The 24,140-nt window shown below is 50.9% G+C and overlaps 1 protein-coding gene across 3 annotated transcripts in view; it reads left to right on the forward strand.

Moving 5' to 3' along the window:
* Positions 1 to 24,140, forward strand: part of TBCD (tubulin folding cofactor D) — a 229,186-nt gene that overhangs the window by 110,343 nt on the left and 94,703 nt on the right. For all 3 annotated transcript variants that reach the window (XM_037810609.1, XM_037810608.1, XM_037810611.1), the window contains one exon: positions 20,316 to 20,472. In XM_037810609.1, coding sequence (XP_037666537.1) covers positions 20,316 to 20,472 — 157 coding nt within the window. The remainder of the gene's footprint in view (positions 1 to 20,315; positions 20,473 to 24,140) is intronic.

Below are 24,140 nucleotides of genomic sequence, written 5' to 3' on the forward strand. Positions count from 1 at the left end.
GCTGTGGGGGTGCTTTGACTGTTAGAGTGGGGCTCAGCTGTCGTTTAAGATTCCTCAGCTTCTTGGCGGGGCTAGGCATGGGGGTGCTGCAGACCCCACACTCGTGGGGCCGTGGCCAGCACTGGGTGCCGCCTGGAGGCCCCGGGCCCCAGCAGGGAGGGGCCGCAGCAGTCCGTCTCTCTGCGCCAGCAATGGCAACTGGTATGTGCAGGTCCGGCGCACCAGCTTTCGGTGAGCTGCCCGCTGCCCTCCCGTGGAGCAGGCATCCCTGCCCTGCACACACCTCAGGAACTCACTGCCTGCCCCAGTGGCCCCGCAGAGGGGCTTTGGTGGGTCACCTTCAGATCCCGGCTGCCTGCAGGAGCCTTGGTGTTACAGCTTGTTTTAGAGAGTGAGGAAGTTTTAATAAAGTGCATAAAATGATTAGAAAGAAGACGCTTTTTTCTCAAGACCTGGAAATCTTTTTCTTTTCTTGTGCTACAAGCATATATTTGTTTCCATCTTTTTAAATTTGTCACTCTTAACGCAAAATCGTTTGCGTAGTATTTGCCTTGAGAGGCCAGGGCCTTCGTGGCCTGTGTATGCCGCGAGGTTGGGGCAGAGGCCGGCTGGAGGCGCGCAGGGGGCCTCGCTGGAGGCGGGTGCCGCGGCCGGGGTCACCACCACTGTGTGGGGCCCTGAGATGAGATATAAGAGGAACGGGATATGTTAATCTTAGTTTGAAATGTTTGAAAATTTGGGTTTTTAATATTGAGAAGGGTTGGAAGGTGGTGTTTCCTCTTGGAGGATTGTTCAAGCGAACGCTGCGTCAGAGCTGCTTGAATGCCAGCGCAGTGGGCACTGTGTGGCACCTCCTTTCAGCTTGGAAGCAGGTTTCCAGCAGCGAGTTAGCATAACTGTGCACCCACTTCTAAAAGGACATAGCTGGCAGAAAAACCCGAATCTTCTGCAAAGCTTTAAAAAGCTATAGACGGCTGCCCTGGTATCACGTTCCTCTTTCAGCCGAGCTGAGGCTGAAGACTGTGCGCTGGCTGTAACTCAGCAGGGCATGGAGGGAGCGCTGAGGCGGCACTTCCAGCTTCACACCAGGCGCGAGTTACCTGGCAGGTAACTTCCAGCTTCACACCAGGAGCGAGTTACCTGGCAGGAAAGAGCTTTCTCACTGTTATGTGGACTCATCTTCCTGGAGACTTCTTAATGCGGCAGTTTTGAGGACAGCAAGGGTTTTATCTCAGCCTCTGTGCCTCGCCCTCCGCTCTCCGGCAGCACAGGGCTGTGTGCTGGGAAGTCCACTCGGCCTTGGGCGTCTCCAGAGCGAAGGGAGCTGGATGATTGCATGAGGAAGAGGAGAGCTGGTCTCCGCCTCCATTTTGCTCTAGACTGTCCAGTGCTGGCATCACAGAATTTGGAGTCTTGGATGTGGGTGGCAGGAGGTGGAGTGGATTCTCTGTTGCCCTTCATTACAAAGGGGCAACGAGTTAAATGTCAGGAAAGTGCTTCCAAGAGGAATGGCTTACACAGTTTAAAAAGCTGCGGAGGATGCACATTCTCAGAGTGAGAATGGGAGAGAATCGTTTTTTCCCGATGATTTTGCATTTACTGTGTGCCAGGCATTGTGTTAGCTGGTGTGGTGCAGCTGTGCGTGGGAGGCTCTTGGGGGGCCTGCTGAGAGCTCCCCAACCCAGGCCCTCGATGCTCCGAGCGTGCTGTCGGAAGGCGTCTGTTTAGCCTACACTTGGATTCCCATTAAAAGGCAAGACTCAGCCATTTGAATGTAGCCGGTTTCAGATCCTGTTTTGAGAGCAGGTTTGATGAGGATCTTGGGAAAGAGTGGGAGGACATTTCCTGACACCTGAGGTCGGTGGTGAAAGGTGAGGGACGGGGGTGGGGAGGGAGGAGGAGGAGGACAGGGTGTGCGAAAGAGGGACCAGGCCCCCAGAGCCAGTCCTGCCTGCTTTCTCGTATCCAGGAGTTATCAAGGTGTGCTTTCCAAAAGAGCGCCGTCCGATTCAGAGGCAGTGAGAGCTGGACTCGGACTGCGGCACCTTCGGGATTAAATCCAGAGGGCACTGTCATCGCACGGCTGTCCTTCCAGCTCTTGGGACTGGCGTTCTGAATCAATTGTTTCTTAGGAGTGGTCTTTTAAGATGAAATGAACCCTGCAAGGATACGACTCCTCCTTCCCTTGAAGTTTAGTGCATCGTGTTGCTGTGCAGTCTTTGTATTTGTGGCCTCTTAATTCTTTAAGAGAGCAGATGAACATGAGTAAGTTTTTATATGCTTTTTAGCTTCACTTGCTCTTCCAGGTCTCTTTGAAGGTGTCTGACCTCTTGATTTCATTAGGAAATCAGCTTAGTCCATCGAGTATAAAACCCGCAGCGTGTACTGTGTTAGCCCCTTGACTGGTGACCTTTTCCTTACTTCTGGCATCCAAGTACTTGCGCCTCCATCCTCTGGGTTCCTCTGTTACGGCTGATAGTCTTTATGCTCCTATTTTCACACTAGCGAGAAAACACGAGCACAGCGAGGTGAGGCCTTTGCTCCTTCCCGACAGGCAGCCAGTGGCTGCTGCATGTGCCGGCTTGGGCGAAGGCACCGGGTCATGGATCACGGGCTCGCTGGCCACGCCGTGGGCCGCCAGGTGGACTTCCAGTGGCCTTGGAGAGCTTTGTTGATTCCTCCGTGACTCTCTAGCATGGAGAAAAAGTTACTTTGTTTCCTTACTCATTTTGAAGGTGGTGGTGGAGGTGTGTCAGTCCTCCAGTTTGTGGGCATTGGCTGGATAATGGCGCAGCTGAAGTGGGGGCTGGTGGGGAGCGGTTGGGGACCACACTGTTTCTGCGTCGTCCCTCGAGGCGCTCGCCTGCTGCCCTCGAGGCGTCCGTTGCCTCTCGTTTGTACCTCATGCTGCAGCCATCCTTGCCACACTTGAAAACGTGTTTCGCTCAACTGTTCCCACAACTCATTTTTCTCCATTCTGAGAACCTTGTATTGTGGAAACAGTGCCCTGTATTTCAAGTTGCTTCACCCGTCTGCTGAAGGAACCGGCCGCCTGCTCAGGGCTCAGTCTTTGTGGGGTCCCGCCACCCCCCGCCGATGGCCGTAACTCACCTTCAGGGGGCAGTGATGGGTGGGGGGGCGTGGTCACCATCCCCTACAGGTGGGGCAGACTCCGGGCTGGGGGAGATCAGCTGCCAGTCTGGGGGGATTGGTGAAGACGTAACCTGTGTTCTCGCGATAGGTGGAAGGGAGAGGAATGGCTTCAGCGCCTCTGCAGAGGGAGGTCCCGGGCCTCAGGCCACAGAGGACACCCCTCAGCTTCTTTTCAGCTCTCAATCCTTTACGCTTGGTTTTTTTTTCTGTTCTCAGCCTTTTGAACATGTAGGACATTAACTTTTAGAGTCTGGTCTCTGTAGTGATGTGTAGATGTTACTACTTTCCCTTCCATTCTCAGCCTCATAATTCCATCCAGCCTAATCAATAATTAGAAGAGAAGTTCCAAACTTCTCCCCTTTCTTGTCAAAATGGTAGTGATGGTTATAGAAATAAATACTCTTTATGTTTTCTTGAGTGTTGTACTGTACCACTTATTCCCAGCATATAGAAGTTGAAATCATAATTGTGAGAGAGTGCTTCCTTTTATAGAGCCTGCAGCCTTTTATTTGAAACCCTTGGAGTTGAATGTGCTTCAGAATTCAGAACTTTTTAGATTTCAGGAAGAGATTATGGCTGCACAGTCCCTCATCTGGCCATAGGCCTTACTACCTTGTGGGATCTGGCTTTGGGATTCTAAAGCCTGACACGTGGCCACATTCACACCAAGTAGGATGAACAGGAGACTGTGAATGGCCTCATGTCAGTTCAGGTCAGGTTTTGCTGCTGAACGAGTTTCAAAAACACTTTTTTCCAGAGCTTTTGGGTTCTGGAATTACAGGTAAGGGATTTGACTGTGTTATATTTAGAAAGAAACAGGAATGAAATGACACTAACTGTATAAATATCTTAAAAACCCAAACTTACCGAAGTACTAGTAAAATATTTGAGGTTTTTGGTTTTTTTTGGCAGGGGGTGTGGAATAGAAAGCCTCATCTTTCTATTTTTCAATCCTCTTGTTCTCTGACAAGCAGAGAAGGTTTGTGTGTGTGTGTGTGTGTGTGTGGAGAGGTAGCCTCATAATTCTCCCTCCTCCAAGAGAAGACCCAGCCAGCAGTGTGGGCAGTGCTTCAGGAGGACAAGAGGGGTGCCCTGTGCCCTGTGGGGAGCAACAGCCGAGAGGAGGCCCTGGCGTGCTGCCGGAGGGGGGAGGACACGTGTGCGAGGCAACACAGGGGCCCCAGGCTAGCTGATGAGGCGCCCAGGCCTGCACACATGTAGACTGTGTGTTGCTGTGGAGACACCTGATAAGTTGGCCCTTTGACGTTTTGACATAGATTCAGTATCTAAATATATTACCTGGAGATGTTAAAATCTTAAAAGAAGGGTACAAGTGGGTGCTGAGTAGAGAGGTAGAGAGGGGCCCTCGATGGGGGCAGGGGTGGCTTGAGGGGACTGGGAGACCCTTGGTGGTCTGCGGGAGTGGCTGGGCGCAGAGGGGCTGCTTCGGGGCTGCCCCGACTCGCCTGACCGGGGTTTCATGTGTTTGCTGCACAACGAGCAGGATCCGGAGTGAGCTATTTGGGACTCACACGTGGTGTTGCATGTGTCTGTGTACAGATACGTGTACGTGTATGTTTGCGCTTGTGTTCAGCAGTGATTAGCATCAGGGACTTATAACTGTCTAATTGGCTTTTCAAAGATATTTTAAATGATTTCTTTTTGTTACAAAGAATGTCTCTTTTCCTGATTGTTTTAATTTGTTTTCAGTAATTGGAGAGTTGATGTCATACTTTCTTTTTTTTTTTTTTTTTGATCTTTGAACATTTTTATTATTCCAAAAAATAAAATAAAAATTAGAATAAGAAAGAACATCCCAAACATTCCATTCCCCTCCTACCACCATTGTTCATTTACTTTTTTTCCACACTCATTCATTGTTTTATTTTTAACTTTATCAAAACATTAAAAACAAATGTAAAAAATAACATTTCAAACAAAACCAAAAGAAAGACCAGTGTAAAATAACTACATTGCTTCCAACATGTTCCTACCCTAACCCAAGAAAATAAACAGACTATAATCCAACAAAGGAACAAGAAAAACAAATAACCTAACATAACTACATTTCTGCAAACTTGTTCCTACCATACCCCCCAGAAATGAACAAACCATAGTCGTTCCTGAGCATTCCCATAACATAAAGTTTACCCTCCATAACTTATCTGTTCTTATTAGATTATCGTTCCCCCTTCACTATTTCCTGTCTATCGTTAGGTCCCATACATTCTACGATGTAAACATTTATTTTACATTTTTCATAGTGTTCACATTAGTGGTGACATACAGTATTTCTCTTTTTGTGCCTTGCTTATTTTGCTCTGCATTATGTCTTCAAGATTCATCCATATTGTCATACGTTTGACAACATCATTCCATTTTACTGCTGCATAGTATTCCATCATGTGTATATATCACATTTTGTTTATCCACTCATCTGTTGAAGGACATTTGGGTTGTTTCCATCTCTTGGCAATTGTGAATATTGCTGCTGTGAACATTAGCATGCAGATATCAGCTTTCAGATCTTCCGAGTATATACCAAGAAGTGCAATTGCTGGATCGAAGGGTAACTCTATATGTAGTTTTCCAAGGAACTGCCAGACTGACTTCCAGAGTGGCTGAACCATTATACAGTCCCACCAACAATGAATAAGAGTTCCAATTTCTCCACATTCTATCCAGCATTTGTAATTTCTTGTTTGCATAATGGCAGTCAATCTAATTGATGGGAGATGATTTCTCGTTGCCGTCTTAATTTGCAACTCCCTGATAGCTAGTGAAGCAGAACATTTTTTCATGTGTTTCTTGGCCATTTGAATTTCCTCTTCAGAGAACTGTCTTTTCGTATCTTTTGCCCATTTTGTAATTGGGCTGTCTGTACTGTTGTCGTTGAGTTGTAGGATTTCTTTATATTTGCGAGATATCAGTCTTTTGTCAGATACAGGTTTCCAAATATTTTTCCCATTGAGTGGCTGCCTCTTCATTCTTTCTGACAAATTCCTTTGAGGTACAGAAGCTTGTAAGTTTTAGTAGTTCCCACTTATCTATTTTTTCTTTTGTTGCTTGTCCTTTTGGTGTAAGATCTAAGAAGTGACCTCCTAAAGCAAAGTCTTCAAGATGTTTCCCTACATTATCTTCTGTAAGTTTTATGGTACTGTCTCTTACATTGAGGTCTTTAATCCATTTTGAGTTAATTTTTGTGTAGGGTGTGAGGTAGGGGTCCTCTTTCATTCTTTTGGATATGGATATCCAGCTCTCCCAGCCCCATTTGTTGAATAGACTGCTATGTCCCAGTTCATTGGTTTTGGGGGCCTTATAAAAGATCAGTTGACCATAGCTCTGGGGGTCTATCTCCGAATTCTCAGTTCGATTCCATTGATCAGTATGGCTATCTTTGTGCCAGTACCATGCTGTTTTGACACTGTGGCTTTATAAGCTTCAAACCCAGGGAGTGTAAGTCCTCCCACTTCATTTTTCTTTTTTAGAATGTTTTTAGCAATTTGAGGCATCTTCCCCTTCCAAATAAATTTGGTAACTAGCTTTTCCAAGTCTGCAAAGTAGGTTGTTGAAATTTAGATAGGAATTACATTGAATCTGTAGATGAGTTTGGGTAGAATTGGCATGTTATTAATACTTAGCCTTCTTACCCATGAACAGGGAATATTTTTCCATCTTTTTAGGTCCCTTCTATTTGTTTTAGTAAAGTTATGTAGTTTTCTCTGTAGAGGTATTTTACATCCTTGGTGAAGTTTATTCCTAGGTACTTGATTTTTTTAGTTGGTGTTGAGAATGGAATCTTTTTCTTGAGTGTCTCTTCACTGAAGTCATTTCTAGTGTATAGGAACGTTACTGATGTCATACTTTCTTTTTCCAATTTCTATACTTAATGAATTCTGCTTAAATTCCTTTTCAAGTTTTAGGTATTAACCGCAAGCCACAGCCTCTGGGGCGCCACAGCCTCTGGGGCTGCAGGGGAAATGCGTCAGTCGACACTGCAGCGTGATTTTGCAGGGAGGGCTGCCCTTAGCCTGTGTGGTGCTCTGGGACCCTGCCTTCTGGGACTCGGCGGAGCCTGGACGCTCAGCCCCGGCCTGGGCCGCTGCGTTTCTCAGGAGCACCCTGGGCAAGTGTGGCAGCAGCCAGGGCTGAGGACCACCAGGTGGAAACTGTCTGTAATGGCTGAAATGACCCGGGTGACTTACAAGGAGAGAGGTGTTTGAGCACAGTGGAAGGCTGTGCTCTTAATGGTGACTTTTTTCATCATTTCATGGAAATGCAAAGTGCATTGTGGGTTTTTGGGGGCCTGCTTCAGTGACGCTGGTTGTTTTTCTGGCTTGAGCTGCCTTCTGTTCAGACTGTGCCGTCTCCCTGCAGCCAGGCGTGGTCACCCCGAGAGTGCTGTGAAGAGGTAAACGGGCCGGGGGCTCCGCTATGCCCATGAGTAAAGCCCTGGGACATGGGAACATGCACCAGTTCTCTGCTTAGCAGCCCTTCCTGTGCTGTTACACAAGTAGAAACGGCAGGTTTGGGTGGGCTCGGCTGCCTTCGACCAGGTGCCAGCGGCGAGCCGGGCCCTGCGCTGTGGCCGCACCCACCCCGAGGCCGTCCACTCGAGGAGCTTCAGCTGTCTGGACACCTCGGGGGCGTGTCGTCCTGGTCTGTCTTTGAGGCGAATAGGAAGTGTCTGTGGGAAAAGACGGGGAGAACGTTCCAGAGAGAGGGAGTGACCGGGCAAAGGCAGGGAGACCACGTGTCCCCGGAAACCGGGTGCTCCAGCCTCAGCACCTCTCGCCGGCGGGGTGGCCGGGGCCTCGCACACCCCCGCTCCCAGGCTCCCAGGTGGTGGTCCTGCGCACACTCATACACACTCACACACCCCAGCTCGTGGACGGTGGCCTCGCACACCCCCAGCTCCCAGGCTCCCAGGTGGTGGTCCTGCGCACACTCATACACACTCACACACCCCAGCTCGTGGACGGTGGCCTCGCACACCCCCAGCTCCCAGGCTCCCAGGTGGTCCTGCGCACACTCGTACACACTCACACACCCCGGCTCGTGGACGGTGGCCTCGCACACCCCCAGCTCCCAGGCTCCCAGGTGGTGGTCCTGCGCACACATGTACACACACACACACACCCCGGCTCGTGGACGGTGGCCCTGCACACCCCCAGCTCCCAGGCTCCCAGATGGTGGTCCTACGCACACTCATACACACTCACACACCCCGGCTCGTGGACGGTGGCCTCGCACACCCCTAGCTCCCAGGCTCCCAGATGGTGGTCCTGCACACACATGTACACACATACACCCTGGCTCGTGGACGGTGGCCCTGACCCCCTAGGCTCGTGGACGGTGGCCCTGCACCCTCCCTGCACCTCCACCTCCTCCCCAGCTCCTAACCCTGCCAGTCACTAGGCAAAGCCTTCCCAGGAGCCGGCGAGCTGGAGGAGGGAGGATATGCCCTGGGGCAGTGCTGGCTCCACCAGGCAAAACGCTGGCACGCTGGGTCTACTGGAAAACACGTCCGTCTTGGAGAAAGGGACTGCTGGCAGCCATCATTCTTGAGAGAGGTAACAGCCTCAAGAGGGAAAGCCTGTTACAGTATCTCGGAGAGCGAGCTGATTGATTAGACCTGATTTTCCTCAAGAACATCAGGGTGTCTTTAGTACTAACTGGATAGGTTTATGTTCATGATCACTTTCTATATCAGATTCAGAATCAACTGAAAGCTTAAGAAATGTGGATATCCTTGTACTCACCCCTTTATCCCCCACCCCAGTTAAAAAAATCTGGATTGTTTGTATGGCATTTTTTTATTAAATTCTATTTTACAAGCAACAAACAAACAAAAAAGTGCATGCCGTGTAATTCTATTTATAAAAAGAACAAAAGCCGAGAAAATTGATTGGTCTGTTAGAAGTCGGGAGCGGGGTCCCTTCTTGCCTCTCTCGCAGTGTGACGGTGAGTGAAGGGAGGGCTGGCTGGGTGGGGCGGGTGTTTCAGGGCTCTGGCGGTGTTCTGCTTCCTGAGCTGGGTGTGTGCAGTTTGTGAGAGTTCATAAACCTCATATACATTATGTGTGCCCTTTGGGATGTGTGTATTATACTGCAATAAAAAGTGTTTAAAAAAACAGAACAAAACAAACCTGGACCTGTGGTTTCCTGTCGTCCAAGGTGGAGGTGTGAGATGCGTCAGGGAGTGATCCTCCACAGAACCTTTGAATAATTAGCAAAAATTGGCAGAGCCATATTCCTCAAAACTCAGAAAATGATTGAAGTGTTCCAGTAAGTGGGTGAGTGCAGAATCAAGAAGACGCAGAGTTAAAAATAGCCGACGTGCAAGGCATCCTTGCCGGGCCCTCCCCCACATTCCCTGGCACAGGGTGGAGCCGGCCTGCACTCCCTTTGTGTTCCGGAAGGAGCAGAGTAGCCCCTGTGCCCATCCTGGGGTGCCTGTGTGTCGGTGCCAGTCTGTTGGGTGGTAGTAGGAAAGCCTGAATCAGGAGCCTTGTCTCTGGTTCACCCTCCCAAACTTACCCTGCAGACAGCGAAAGCAGCGTGAGAAACAGTGAAGTCACAGCATCCCGAGGCAGAGGATTACGTGCTTTAAAGTTGTATGATACCAGGGGGGGAAGCAGTCTGTTTCATAGTGAGTGGAGGTGGCATTCAAATTCCTGATAATGGGAATTCCAATGGCCAAGAGGAAGCAAAAGCCCAGGAGAAGATGCAGATTCAGAAGAGACAAGGGAGGACCCTGCACTTCACTTTCACCTTGGGCTGGTCTTCTGGACTTCTGGATAGGAGGCTGCACCCCAAAGGAGAGCACCAGCCAGGGCGAAGCTGATCTGCAAAGTCTGTAGAAGGTCGTGTTTGTTTTGGCTCATTTGATTTTGTTAGCTCCTGGTACTCAAGGAAATTTCTGCCCTATCACTAGCTGGATACAAACTTAAGAAACAGGCAGCCCAGGAACTACATCCCAGAGTTAACACTTTACAATATAAAAATGTGCAGTGTGCAAAAAAAGATGATTACAAGACAAACGAAGAAACAGAAAATGATGGCCCATCTAAAGGAAGAAGAGAAAAATCCAGAAACCATCAATGAAGATGACCAGACTTTGGACACACTGGACAAGACTGTAAGAAAATGACCTTCAGTATGCTTAGGAAGATAAAGGAAAACATGGAGGGATAACTAAAGGGTATCAGGAAAACAGTAATATGCAATATGAGAATTTCAAAAAAGAGATAAAAATTTTAGAAAAGGAACCAAAGAGAAATACTGGAGTTGAAGACCACAGTAATTGAAATGGAAAATTCCCAAGAAGGTTTCAATAGCGGATTGGAGCTGGCAAAAGAAAGAATCAGTGAATTCAAAGACAAGGCAATTGACATGACTTAGACTGAGGAGCGAAAAGAGAAAAGAATTTTTAGAAAAGCAAATATAGCCTAAGAAATCTATTGGGACACCATAAGTGTGTCAATGTATGCTCTGTCGGAGTCCCGGGTAAAGAAATAAAGGGGCAGAAAGAATATTCAGCGAAATAATGGCAGGAAACTTCCCAAATTTAACAAAAGACAGGATATGCACATTCTAGAAGCCCGACAAAGAGAATAAACTCAGAGGGGACCATATGCAGACACACAGTAGTCAAACTGTCGAATGTCAGGAAGAAGGAGAGAGTTCTGAAAGCTGCAAGAGAAAAGCAATGTGTTATGCACAAGGGAGCTCCAATAAGATTAAGCGCCGATGTCTCCTCACAAACCACAGAGGCAAGGAGGCAGTGAGAAGAAATAGTTAACATGCTGAAAGAAAACAGTTGCCACCAAGAATTTTATGTCTGGTGAGATTTTTTTTTTTTTTTTAAATGAGGGAGCGATTGAGGCATTCCCAGATAAACAAAAGCTGAAGGACTTTGTCACTGCTAGAACTGCCCTACAAGCAATGCCAAAGGTGGTTCTTCAGACTGAAAGGAAAGGACATTAGACGATAGGATGATGTGACATAGCAAAGGCCTCTGGTAAAGGTAATCGTATGGGTAATTATAAATGCCCAGTACTATTGTATTGCATTTTCTGGTATGTAACTCCACTTTTTACTTCTTACGGATTCTAAAATGCAAACGCATAAAAATAATGACAGATGTATGGTTCTGAACATACAACTATAAAGATATAATCTGTAACAAGTAGAACAAAATGATTGGGGGGATGGAGGGGTATAGGAACAGTATGTATGTATGCTGTTAAGGTTAAGTTGGTATCAAGTCAAACATGATTGTTACAGATTTAGGACGTTAGATTTTAGCCCCATGGTAACCACAAGGAAAATAAATGTAAAATATATACAGAAGGAAATGAGAAGGGTCTCAAAATGATACACTACAAAAAAATCAAATAGAGGCGAACATAGGCATTAACGGAAGAACTGAGGGATGAAAAGGTAAAATACTTAGAAAAACCACATAGTAAAATGGGAGAAGAAAGTCCTGAATTATCAGTAGTTACTTTAAATGTAAATGTGTTAAACTCTTCAGTCAAAAGGCAGAGATTGGCAGAAAGGATAAAAAAGCACAAGCAATATATGTGGTCTACAGGAAACTCACCTTAAATTCAAAGACATAGTGAAAAGATGGAAAAAATATAATATGCAAATGGTAACCAAAAGAGAACTGGAGTAGTTATATTAATATCAGATAAAATGGACTTTAAGTTAAAAACTGTTATGAAGGACAAAGAAGGTGATTATATGTTGGTAAAGGGATGAATTCAATGAGAAGACACAACGATTTTCAATATATATGCACCTAACAGCAGAGCCCCAAAATATATGAATATATATTTTGAATATATGAATATATATGCATATATTGACGGATTTGAAGTGAGAAATAGATGTTTCTACAGTAATAGTAGGAGACTTTAATACATGACTTTCAGTAATGGATACAATATCTAGACAGAAAATCATTTATGAGATAGAAGACTTGAACGATACTATAAATCAACTAGACTTAACAGACATATATAGAACACTTTACCCAAGAGCAGCAGAATACACCTTCTTCTCAAGTGCACATGGATCATTCTCCAGGATAGACCATATGTTAAGTCACAAAATATAAGTTTTAATGAATTAAAAAAGCATTGAAGTCATACAATATATCTTCCTAGACAGCAGTGGAATAAAGTTAGAAATCAGTAACAGAGGGAGACCTGGAAAATTTACAGATGTGGAAATTTAAACAAGTTCTTAAACAACCAATGAATCAAAGAAAAGCTCATAAGGGAAATCAGGAAATATCTTGAGGTGAATGAAATGAAAACATGAGCATAGCAGAACATAGGATGTGGCAAAGGTAGTGCCGACAGGGATATTTATGACTCTCTATACTGCTGTTAGTAAAGAGAAAGATCATGGATCATAGACCTAACCTTACAAGTGAATGGTCTAGAATAAGAAGAGCAAGCTAAACCCAGAGAGAGCAGAAGGAAGGAAATAAAGATTAGAGTGCAGATAAATGAAAATAATTAAAAAGAGAATCAACGAAACCAAAGTTGGTTTTTTGAAAAGATCAGTATCACTGAAAACCATTAGCTAGACTGACAAAGAGAAAAAGAGAAAGGATGCAAATAACTAAGAACAGAAATGGTGGGGGGTGGGGGGCATTACTACCAACCCCACAGAAATAAAAAGGATTGTAAGAGGATACTATGAACAACTGTAGGCTGACAACTTAGATAGCCTGGATGAAATAGACAAACTCCTAGAATCACACAAACTACCTACAATGAGTCAAGAAGAAATCTCAACAGATGAGTAACAAGTAAAGAGATTGAATCAGTTATCAAAAACCTTCCAATAAAGAAAAGCTCAGGACCAGATGGCTTCACTGGTGAATTTTACCAAACATTCAAAGAATTAACCAATCCTGCTCAAACTCTTCTGAAGAAGTTAACTCATCCTGTAAGGCCAATGTCACCCCCATACCAAACCCAGATAAAGATACCACAAGAAAAGAAAACTGCAGATCAATATCCTGTTTGAATGTAGACGCAAAAATCCTCAACATTATTCTAGCAAACGAATCCAACAGCACATTAAAAGAATTTTACGCCGAAATCAAGTGGGATTTATCCCAAGTATGCAAGGTTGTTTCAACATAAGAAAATCAATTAATGTGTCATACACTACATGTTCCAGTTTGCTAATGCTGCTGGGATGCAAAATTACCAGGAATGGATTGGCTTTTATAAAAGGGGGTTTATTTGGTTACACCCTTACAATCTTAAGGCCATAAATTGTCCGAGGTAAAGCATTAACAATCAGATACCTTCACTGGCAGATGGCCAATGGCATCTGGAAAACCTCTGTTAGCTGGGAAGGCACGTGGCTGGTGTCTGCTCCGAGGTTCTGGTTTCAAAATGGCTTTCTCCCAGGACGTTCCTCTCTAGGCTGCAGCTTCTCTTCAGAATGTCACTCTCAGTTGCTCCTGGGGCATTTGTCCTCTCTTAGCTTCTCCAGAGCAAAAGTCTGCTTTCAAAGGCCATCTCCAAAATGTCTCTATAAGTTGCAGCTCCTCTCTCAGCTCCTGTGTGTTCTTCAAAGCGTCCGTCTTGTCTGTAGCAAACGCGCTCCTTCTATCTGAGCTTATATAGTGCTCTAGTAAACTAATCAAGGACCATGCTGAACGGGCAGGGCCACACCTCCGTGGAAACTATCCAGTCAGAGTTATCACTTACAGTTGGGTGGGGCGCATCTCTATGGAACCACTCAAAGAATTACAATCTAATCAACACTGCCCACACAAGATTGCATCAAAGAACACGGAGTTTTGGGGGACATGATACATCCAAACCGGCACACTACATTAATAGAATGAAGTTAAAAAACTAACAAATATGATCTTATTGATTGGTGCAGAAAAGGCATCTGACCAATTCAGTACCATTTCTTGATAAAAACACTTAGAAAACTAGGAATAGAAGGAAACTTCCTCAATGGGATAAAAGGCATATATGAAAAACTCACAGCCAACATCATACTCAGTGGTGAAAGACTGAAAGCTTTGCCTTTAAGATCTGGAACAAGACAAGGATGCCTGCTGGAAAATCCTAACCAGATCAGTTAGGCAAGAGAAAAACATATTTAAAATGCCTCCTAATTGGAATGGATGAAAAGATCTTATTTGTACGTTTCTTTACAACCTCCAATTGGTCCATATTTATTAGAAAATAAAGTTTTTCTTGAAGGCAAAAACAAGGAGAATAAGTGAATGAATGAACTGCAGAAACCAAAGCAGGGGGCCAGCCCCTCAGCAGGGCAGATGGTCTGCACAAAGCCTCTGCCAGTGGTGACGTCCTGGCTACTTTCAGCTTCAAACCTGGGAAGCTGATGTTGACCAGTGCACGGGCTTGTTCAGCTCTCAGCATTGCACATACGCGTGTTCCCTGAGTGTGTGTGTGTGTGTGTGCACGCACCCCTGTGCTGCTCGACCCACAGGGACCTTTGCATGATGCCCACCGCAGACACTCACCTGTCCCAGGGGCTCCCTCACGTCATCCCACGTTACGGGTTGAGTTGGGTCCCCTGAAAGGTACTTGGGAGGCCTGACCTCCAGTCCCTGCACATGTGGTCTCACCTGGAAATAGGGTCTTTGCAGCTGTGGTCAAGTTAAAGAAGGTCATACACAGTTAGGATGAGCCCGGAGCCCGCAGAGCTGGAGAAGAGGCCCACGGAGGAGGTGGCCGTGTGGAGATGGAGGCACGGGCTGGAGTGACCACCAGGACTGCGGGAGAAGCAAGGAAGGGCTCTGCCCCAGGTCTCAGGGGGAGCGCAATGTCTGGCCTTGGCCTGCAGGGCTGTGGGGAATATGCTTCTGCTGTTCTAGGACGTCTGTTTCTGGTACCTGTCACGTCGCAGCAGCCACAGGAAATGACCCCATCACAGCCCCACATCCCTGGCACCCAGTACCTGCCAGTCTTCCTCCATCTCTGCGATTCGTCAGTGCAGGGGTGTTACCTAAGTGGGACTGTGTGGCATGTGCTCGAGCTTGGCTTTCTTCACTGCACATGCTGTCCTCAGGGCCGTCTGAGCCGTGCACGTGTCAGCCTCTCGCTGCTCGTTACGGCTGTGGGTGGACAGGGTGGCGGTCCACCTGCTGAAGGACCTCGGGTCCTCTCCGGATTTGGGCCATTATGTGTACAGCTGCTGAGAACGCTGGTGTCCAAGTTCCCGTGTGAGAATGAGCTTTCGTCCCTCGGGGATAAATGCTCAAGGGAGCAGTTGCCGGGCTTTATGGCGAGTCCTTTTTTTTGCCCCAATTTATTTTTAATGGAACAGATAAAAAGACATTGAAAGGTTAGAGAGAGAAAATCATTGTTTTGATGCTTGTAAACAATATTTTGAAAGATTGGGTGTGAAGCCCTGACCCCCACTTTCTTGAGGAATGGTTCCATGGGTGGCTGGGAGGGTTTGGGACAGAGTTTTCCCATCCAGCAACGCTTCCTGGAGAGTTTGGAGGTGGCTCTGGGTCTCCCCCAAGTTCCTTATTACATGGATTTACCTTAAACCTCAAACTGGCGGGGACAGCAAGGCCTTTGTCCTGTCTCACGGACACACTTACTTGTCTCTGTTCCTCCAGAGATCAAGCCCAGCTCCCGGCCGTGGGTACCCTGGGGCAGAGCAGGGGCTGCCGCTGTGGGCGAGGCGGCGCTGCCTGCCAGTGGCCGTGGTCCTTGCGAAGTGTTTTCTGGGTCAGACTCCAGGTGGCTTCTGGCTGAGCCTGGGCTTTCCTCCTCCGCCCTGGCTGAGTGCACGGCAGCCCCGGCTCCTCGAATGGGTGCTTCACACGCAGTGGGGCCCCCTGTCCAGTGACCCGTGGCTGTCAGCTGCACCCACCCCAGTCTTGCTCGTAGGGGGTGGGTGGGAGGGCTTCCTGCTCAGGCGCGGCCATGCGTGTTCCAGTGCGCGGGGGCCTGTGTGTGGGCAGTGTCGCGGGCAGAACAGCCGGGCAATGTGGGGCCCAGGTGCCCACCCCACCCTGTAGGGGCCTCCGCAGAGCTGCAGCTCAGACTCAGGCTCTCTGTCATCCGTTCTGTGGGGAGGGGTCCCTCGCCATCGGCCCAGCACCAGCACCCATGTCTGCTCTGTGCCAAGCAGGGGGTGCACGGCCCCTCGGTTCCTGCAGGCTGGCCGTGGGCTCTGCAGAAGACCCTGTAGGGCAGCTTTTCTGAAGTGTCCTGTGGGGACCGAAAGCAAGAACCCAGGTGGTCGGTGTGTCAGTACTTCGTGCCCCCAGCAACTTCAGCGTGGTGCTCTGTCCGAGCAGGTGAGCTGCATGTCTGAGGATGGCGTGACAGCTGTTTGTACCTGGGGCCAAAATGAGAAGGCTCAGCGCTGGCCACACAGGCCCCTGCTCCTGGCCTCTGGCAAGCTCTGGCTCCATCCCTTCCCGCCCGGCTCCAAATGGGGAGGTTGAGCTGCTTGTGGTTTGGGCCAGAAATGCCTTCAGGAACCTGGCAAAATCCGGTTTACGCCTTAAGCAGTTTGTTTGTTTCAAATCAGTGTAATTCAGGACTTCTCGGGAGCCGGAGCTGCCGTGCTGGCTGGCGGCCTGTCCCGGTGGGTTGGAGGCCTGTCGCCAGGGCGGCGCGGCCGGCAGCCCAGGCTGGGTGCACAGAGCGCTGGGGGTTAAGCTGATTCTCTCCCCGGAGGCTGCTTCTTCCTTAGGCTCTTGGAGTTAGACAAATGACACGCTGTCTTGGAGCATGGTGTTTGAATTACTTGCTGGACTCCTGGCTGCCAAAAGGAAGCCCTCTGGGAATCTTGGCTATTTGACATGCATCTGCAGGGTGTAACTGGAACCCTGAGAAAGGGCTTTGTTCAAAGCCATTGAACAGTTTCCTTATTTTTAAGCCTGTAGGAAGAGATGTTGGTGTTTAAATTTTGTCTGATGATAACTTTGAAGTTTCGGGGCGCTCCCACCCTGTGGGTGCCGGGCATGGCCTCTGAGGCTGGTCCTGCCCCTCGTGCCTCGTCCGCGCTGGCCATGGCCCTACTCCTGGGCGTGGCACTTACTGAACTGCTGCCCGTGTCTGCCATGTCCTCATTAGAGGAGTGAGGGTCCCTTGGACTCGTCGTGAGCGCCTCTTTCCTGCAGGCCGGGCTCTCCCCAGCCCTCACTTTGTCGCCGGCAGCAGCGGGGCCTTCCGGGGGGACGTCCTCCCCTGGCCAGGGCTGCAGGTGTTTGGAGTGGTCAGCAGAGGCTTGCGAGCCGGAGCAGGAGAAAGATTCCTGAGCACATCTCCGGTGGGCCAGAGTGGGGAGGTCCCACGTGGTGGGCTGGGCTCTCGGGGCCGAGGGGGCTGTGCCCCCCAATGCAGCTCTGTGAGGGGCACAGCCAGGCCTCCCTGTCAGAGGGCCAGCATCACGTGCGTGGCCCCCTGCCCAGGGCAGCACACAGCGACGGCGCAGACACGCCTCCCCCGTTGATCTCGACTCTGGAATTTCCAAGGAAAAGGAAGCGGGGAGAGTGGCGTCGCTCCCAGGCCTGGATGTGCCCCCACAGAGGGGCGCACCACACGGGGTGTCAGACCGGCCCGAGCGGGCGGGAGGAGGCACACGACTTAGGTCTTGGACTGAGGCAGTTAAGAAAAATAACCATCTCAGCAGAGAAAGGTGAGTCCAGGTGGAGTGCCAGCTGTCGGGGGACTGCGGGGGTGGGAGGCGGCACCACGGGTGGCTGAAGACGTTTGGGGTGTGTGCTGCAGGGCCCCAGGCATGCGCTGTGGTGTCCTCGTCTCGCGCACAGTGCCGAGGCCTTGGGGTTGCGATAGATGCTCACAGGGCAGCCGCCCCATCCTCCCGGGCCGCTCTTTCTCTCCGAGTCGCAGACGAGGCGCCGGCCTTCCCCGCGGTCCCACGGCTGATGCCTGTGGAGGCGACGTGAGCGTCCTCCAGAAGGATGTGGCATGTGGCACACGACCTCAGGTCGAGAAAGCACACGCCCCTTGTCCAGAGACCAACTGAACCCCTCCTTGGGTCCGACGGACCAGTGCTTGGACTTCCCTGGATAGATCTTCCTCAGTAGACACCAGTAAGCCACGAGGAGGCCCACGTGTCTGCCAAGGCCAGTACCCACTGATGGGGCACAGTTCCAAAATTTGTGTCTGCTTATGTCTTCTCCTTCCTGACGATTGATTTACTAACCAGACAGTTAACCTGCTTTTGAAAACTGTCTCTGTCTCACCCGGGAAGAGATACCTGGTCTCCACGACGCCCTGGTCAGATGGACTGTGGCCAGGGTCCTGGGGGGCTTCCCCGGGGAGGCGCAGGGTGGTTTCTGCGTCGTTGGTGCAGGGGCAGAACTGACCTCCGTCACTCACAGTTGTCTGTTTCGAAACTGATTTTGTCCAGTGGAGGGTAAACTGGGTCAGCACTTAGCATCCGGGTTTCCCTCAGGCGCTGGAGCTGCGGATGCCCGACTGTTGGGAGCCTGGAGCCGCGCCGAGGGTGCCTCTGCGGTGCTTACCTCCCGGCGGCGCCACCGCCAGCGAGTCTGACGCCCGTTAGGCCGTGAGCGGGCCACTGGTGCGGCACGAAGGCGGGTGGCGCTCCGGGGCTAGGAGTTCCAGGTAAACTGGAATTTTTATAGATTTTGTAGGTTTGGTTTAATTCGAATTGAAGTAATCATTTTTAAATCGCTTATTGGGTTTAATTTGCTTTATCCACAGTGAGTGTGGTGGCTCTGTTCAGTTCAGCCGCTGCCCTGCTCCCCAGGGGTCCGCACCCAGGCTCCATTGTCAGGAAGTCGGCCTCGGCATTTACCAGGAGCCTTCGCGTCCGCCCAGCCCCACGTCTCCTGGGCGTCGGGCCTCCTGCCCCGTGGAGCCTGCATGGCACCCCCAGGGAGGGCAGGGGTGTTGGAGGCTCCCCCCACCCGGGGAGGATGGGGGTGTCAGGCCCCCCCCAGAGAGGATGGGGGACGTCAGGGGCTCCCCCCCAGGAGAGGGGCCTGAGAGCAGGCTGGGCGGGGCCAGGCTCCGGGATTGGCTCTGCTGGCGGGCAGGGGGGTGCCCTGGGGGAATCCGTGAGTCTGGGTAAGGGCATCGGGGGATCATGGGGGAAACTGGGAGACCAACTCATGCCGGGGGAGTTAAAATTAACTCTCTATTTTTGAGCTGCAAGTTAAAAATTTTTCCCTTTAAGCTTTTTTCCTGTTACATTTTAATAATCACGTTTAAAAGGCTTTTTAAAATTACTGTTTGGTTAAATTTACAAAATTAAGTTCTCTTAAATATTTCAAACTGTATTCATAAATGTAGTGCTTTTTCTTTTTAAAATATGTTTTTACAAATACTCCCCCTTATTTTTCTCTAAGTAACTTATACAACCTTTAAAACAAATCCTTCTCAAATGTTTGAAATACATGAATTTAATAAACAGATAATACAATAAAATTTTAGTTTTAAAAAACATTCCAATACTCTAAACCATTTTTCTTGCGATTCTGTTATATCTTAACATCAAAAACCACATGCCCAATATTAAATTTTTCAATCACACATACAGGAAAATGGACTATATACTTGAATATGCAAAATTGCGGTAAGTAATACTGTTTCAATAATAAAACGGGTATGAATTATCCTTCAAGTTAACATAGAAGTAGCCATGGTTTGATCTTCCTGAGCAAAAATCCCTCCCTGAGCAAAGAGTGATGTCTTACGTAATTTGGGGTTCCCCTCTGCTCTCTGAGGGTGCTTATTCAGTGGTAACTGGCCAGAATTAGAGGGGAGCCCCCTTTTGTGGTCTATGTAAAAGTTGAGATACTTTTACCTAATTTGCCTGCAGCCCCAACTCCGTTTGTTTTCTTCCCTGCTTGACGGGAATTTGCTTTTCTCTGACTCTCCTTGTCCACGTGTACCCCTTGGCAGGCCCCCCAACATGCTAGAGCCTCCGAGCACCGTTCACCTCTCTTGGGTTTGGGTGGCTTTTTTCCCAGCCATACCCCCCGATTTGATCTGATGCCATCCCAGCTGTACCCCCCATTCGAGCTGATGCCTTCCCAGCGGTACCCCAGATTTGAGCTGATATCCCCCTTTGTTTTACGCGCTGCCCACTGTGTGCCTGCCCTCACGGTCCTGTTTCCTGCCATAGTTGTCGCTGTGATCCTGAAGGCGCTGACGTACGATGAGAAGCGGGGTGCCTGCAGTGTCGGTGCCAACGTCAGGGACGCTGCCTGCTATGTGTGCTGGGCCTTCGCACGCGCCTACGCCCCGCAGGAGCTGCGGCCCTTTGTGAGCGAGATCGCGAGGTAAGCCCTGGGGCCATGGTGCGTGGGCGTGTCTTCTTGGTCACGGGGTCGGCCTTTGGGGGCCTTTCCCACAACTGGTGTTCAAAAAGTAGTTATGAGCAAGCAAATAACGTAGCTTTAAAGGGGTGGCCTGTGGAAAGGAAGCAGCTCAGGACTGGAGAGCGTTTCTTGAGTGATCAGTTCTGACAGGAAGGCTTGGGGGGAGTCTGGGGTCTTTGGCTGGTGTGTGCTTGGTGCATGGTGAGAGGCCCCTGGTGGCCTGGCGCACGCAGGTGCCTGACGCTGACTGCGCCAGCAGGAGACGGACTCCGAAAAGTCGGCTGTATGCGGCCTTCCCCCCGGGAGAGGCTGTCCCTGAGGGCAGTGGACGCTTCGGTGATGGGGGCCCACAGGTGGTTTATGCTTCTCTGGAGGAGCTTGATATTGTTCAGCCTTTCGTTTTCCAGTTTTTGTGCACTGGCACTTGGAACATCCACTAATAACGGTACTTACCAGCATACTTCATCTTCAAAGCCTTCAAGAGGTAAATTAACACTCTTCAGAACAGCTCTGTGAGAAAGGGAAGGATCCGCTTTCTCTGGTTGACTGTGAAGGACCTGAAGCCAGCAGGTCATGTGGCATCGGTGACATGCACGGCGCAGGTGGAGCCGGGGCTCCTGCTCTGGGCATGGTCCCCTCACGCTCGCCTGTGCCCCCCCCCCCCAGAGGTGTCACGCCCAGCTGTCAAGGCCTGACGTCTCCTTGCTTTGGGAAAATGTAGAGCAAGTGTGTCTGGGGTGGTGAGCTCTGAGGCTAACTTTGGTACACTGATTTGATACTGTGTTTGGACTGAAATTTCTTTTAATTGGCGGGGGTCGGGTGTGCAGGCTCTTACTCTCTCAAGTGGCTGGGGCTGGGGCAGGGCGCCCTGAGCAAGGGGACAGAGCTGCCAGTGTTGGACCCGGGGGCCTCCTCGAGCTGAAGCGTCTCGAGGCTCAGAAGTGCACTTTACCTGGAAATGTGTCTAGAAGCTCCTCCCCGTGGCTCTTGAGGAGTCAGCCCCCCCAAATTCTTCGCGGGTGGGTCTCAGAGCCCCCCAAGGACCGTCCCGCCTGCCCCGGGAAGACCTTGGTCCCTGGTGCTGCCGCCTCAGGCTGCGCAGACACAGGGAACGCCAGCACCTGGACCTGCCTGTGCCGTCCGCGCTCTGCCTGGGGACGGCACAGGCAGCGGGTGGGCTTCGGAGGGTCTTGGTGCCAGGAGCCTCACTCTGTTTTGGCCGGTGTTTCCCTGACCACGTGTGCAGGAGGCTGGGGAAGGGACGCTGTGGGCAGTGCGGCACGGCCGTGATGCGCCGTCCTGGTTCCCACATCACAGCCAGATCTCCGGAGAAGTGTGAGGGTTCCCCTGCTGAGGAGTGGAAGCATGGCCTGAGGGAGACAGGAGCACATCTGTCTTCTCGTCCTGTCCGCAGCTGAGAGGAGGGAAGGAGGCGCTCGAGGGCACTGGTTTCATGTTGCAGGTGAATTGGTGGCAGATGTTGCTTGGATAAGGGGTCACCCGAGGCCAGGAAGGTCCAGAGAGGGAGGCCCAGACAGGGCGTGGCTGCCTCCGTCCATCCCGCACCGACCGCCACCGGGACAGCTCACCAGGGCTCAGTGGCCTGGGCTGGGCAGCGGGAGGGAGCCCTGCCCGTGCACAGGGTGCAGCCCCCAGGGAGGCTCTGCCGCTGTCCCCTTGTCCTGATCCTCTACTTCCTGGAAGTCAATTCTGTAACTTGGGAATGAGAGGAAATAGTTTGTTTTTCTTACTGTTTACCTTTGGGTTAACGACATCTCATTCACTGTGCAGCAGTCTCCGAGGTGAGTAGGTAGGTGTTCGTGGAGGCTGCAGTTGGGGACGGAGCCGTGGGAAGCTGCCGGGTGTGTTGCCACTTGCAGGCACAGGGCCGGCCGGGGGCAGGCTGTGGACCCCAGCCCCACCTCCCCCACGCCCATCCCCGTCCTGGCAGCGCTGGAATCCTAAGGTGGGCATTCCCGTTTCAAAGCAGAAATGATCCTGAGGAATTTCCTTCTTAGCCTCGTCTTTTGTCTAGGAGCTGCACCTTTCACAGGAGCCCGGAACTTTCAGAGATGGCAAAGGGAGGGGAGAAGAGAACAGCTGCACCCCACCCGCAAGAGGGGTCCCTGCGTGCCCACCCCACCCCATCCACGAGAGGGGGTCCCTGTGCGCCCACCCCACCTGCAAGGGGGGATCCTGTGTGCCCACCCCACCTGTGAGATGGAGTCCCTGCGTGCCCATCCCACCCACGAGAGGAGGTCCCTGTGCGCCCACCCCACCTGCAAGGGGGGATCCCATGTGCCCACCCCACCTGTGAGATGGAGTCCCTGCGTGCCCATCCCACCCATGAGAGGGGGTCCCTGTGCACCCACCCCACCTGTGAGATGGGGTCCCCGCGTGCCCACCCCACCTCACCCACGAGAGGGGGTCCCTGTGCACCCACCTCACCTGCAAGTGGGGATCCTGTGTGCCCACCCCACCTGCAAGGGGGATCCCGCGTGCCCACCCCACGTGTGAGATGGGGTCCCCGCGTGCCCACCCCACCTCACCCACGAGAGGGGGTCCCTGTGCGCCCACCTCACCTGCAAGTGGGGGATCCCATGTGCCCACCCCACCTCACCGAGAGTGTCCCCGTGTTCTCTCCACGTGCACAGGGCCGAGGGCTGCCCTCACCCTGTTTCTGATGATAGCTTCTTGTCTTGTCACAGGCTGAGCCTGAGTCTAGGGTCACATCACTGTCTTAGAAGAGAGGAGACGCAGGCAGATCCTCAGCTGGGGCCAGGGGCCCCCAGTACCGGAAGGTCTAGGCCTAGCCCTGCACTCTGTAGCGTCAGAACTTGTTATCAAACACTAATCTCAACAGTGATTTTGGCAAAGTGAAATATCACCTGCGACAGAAATGGTGGCCTTAGCAGGACATGTGTTTGGGGCTTACGACTGGTCACACTTTAAGGCTTTGGCAGTGTCCAGGTGCCGGCCAAGCAGATGCAGGCGGGTGGGGGTTCCAGGAGCACGATGTGGGGGAACAAGGCCGCTCAGGAGTGCAGGGACCACGGCGTGGCGAGCACGTGGGTGGACGGGCCAGGGGAGTGGAGGGAGGAGGTGGGTTCTGGCGGGTGCGGCTGCTGTGGGTGAGCAGCTCGCCGTCTTCTGAGTCGGTGCATTTCAGAAATTCACTGTGCTCGAGGGCGTGAGGGGCAGGCGGGCTGGCCTGAAGACTGCTGCAGCTCGAGCAGAAGGTGGTTGCTGTGTGGCTGCATCCAGCGTCTGCCCTGGAAGCTAATTTGGTTACACTTGGACCCTTTGATCCGAAGGGAGGTTACACTTCCTCGACTTCCTGGGCATTCCTGAGAGCTTGCTAACGAGTTTATGTAAATTATACACCACGAAACCAGCAGCTGGCGGGGCGCGCGCTCTCCCGCCTCACGGCCTTTGTGCTTTCTCCATGAACGCACCCCCTGGGCTCTGCGGGGCCGCACGGCCGCGCCCGGGAGCGTCTTCAGTCCGGTCGGACGGGCTCTGGAGGCGCGTGTGCCCAGCCCTTCCTGGTCTGTCCTGACTCCTGGCATTCCTGGGCCCGGGGCGGGAGGTGAGTCACGGGGGCCGGGTGAGCGGGGAGGGCCGCCCAG

Source organism: Choloepus didactylus, chromosome 18, assembly GCF_015220235.1.
Source record: "Choloepus didactylus isolate mChoDid1 chromosome 18, mChoDid1.pri, whole genome shotgun sequence".
Lineage (NCBI taxonomy): Eukaryota > Metazoa > Chordata > Mammalia > Pilosa > Megalonychidae > Choloepus > Choloepus didactylus.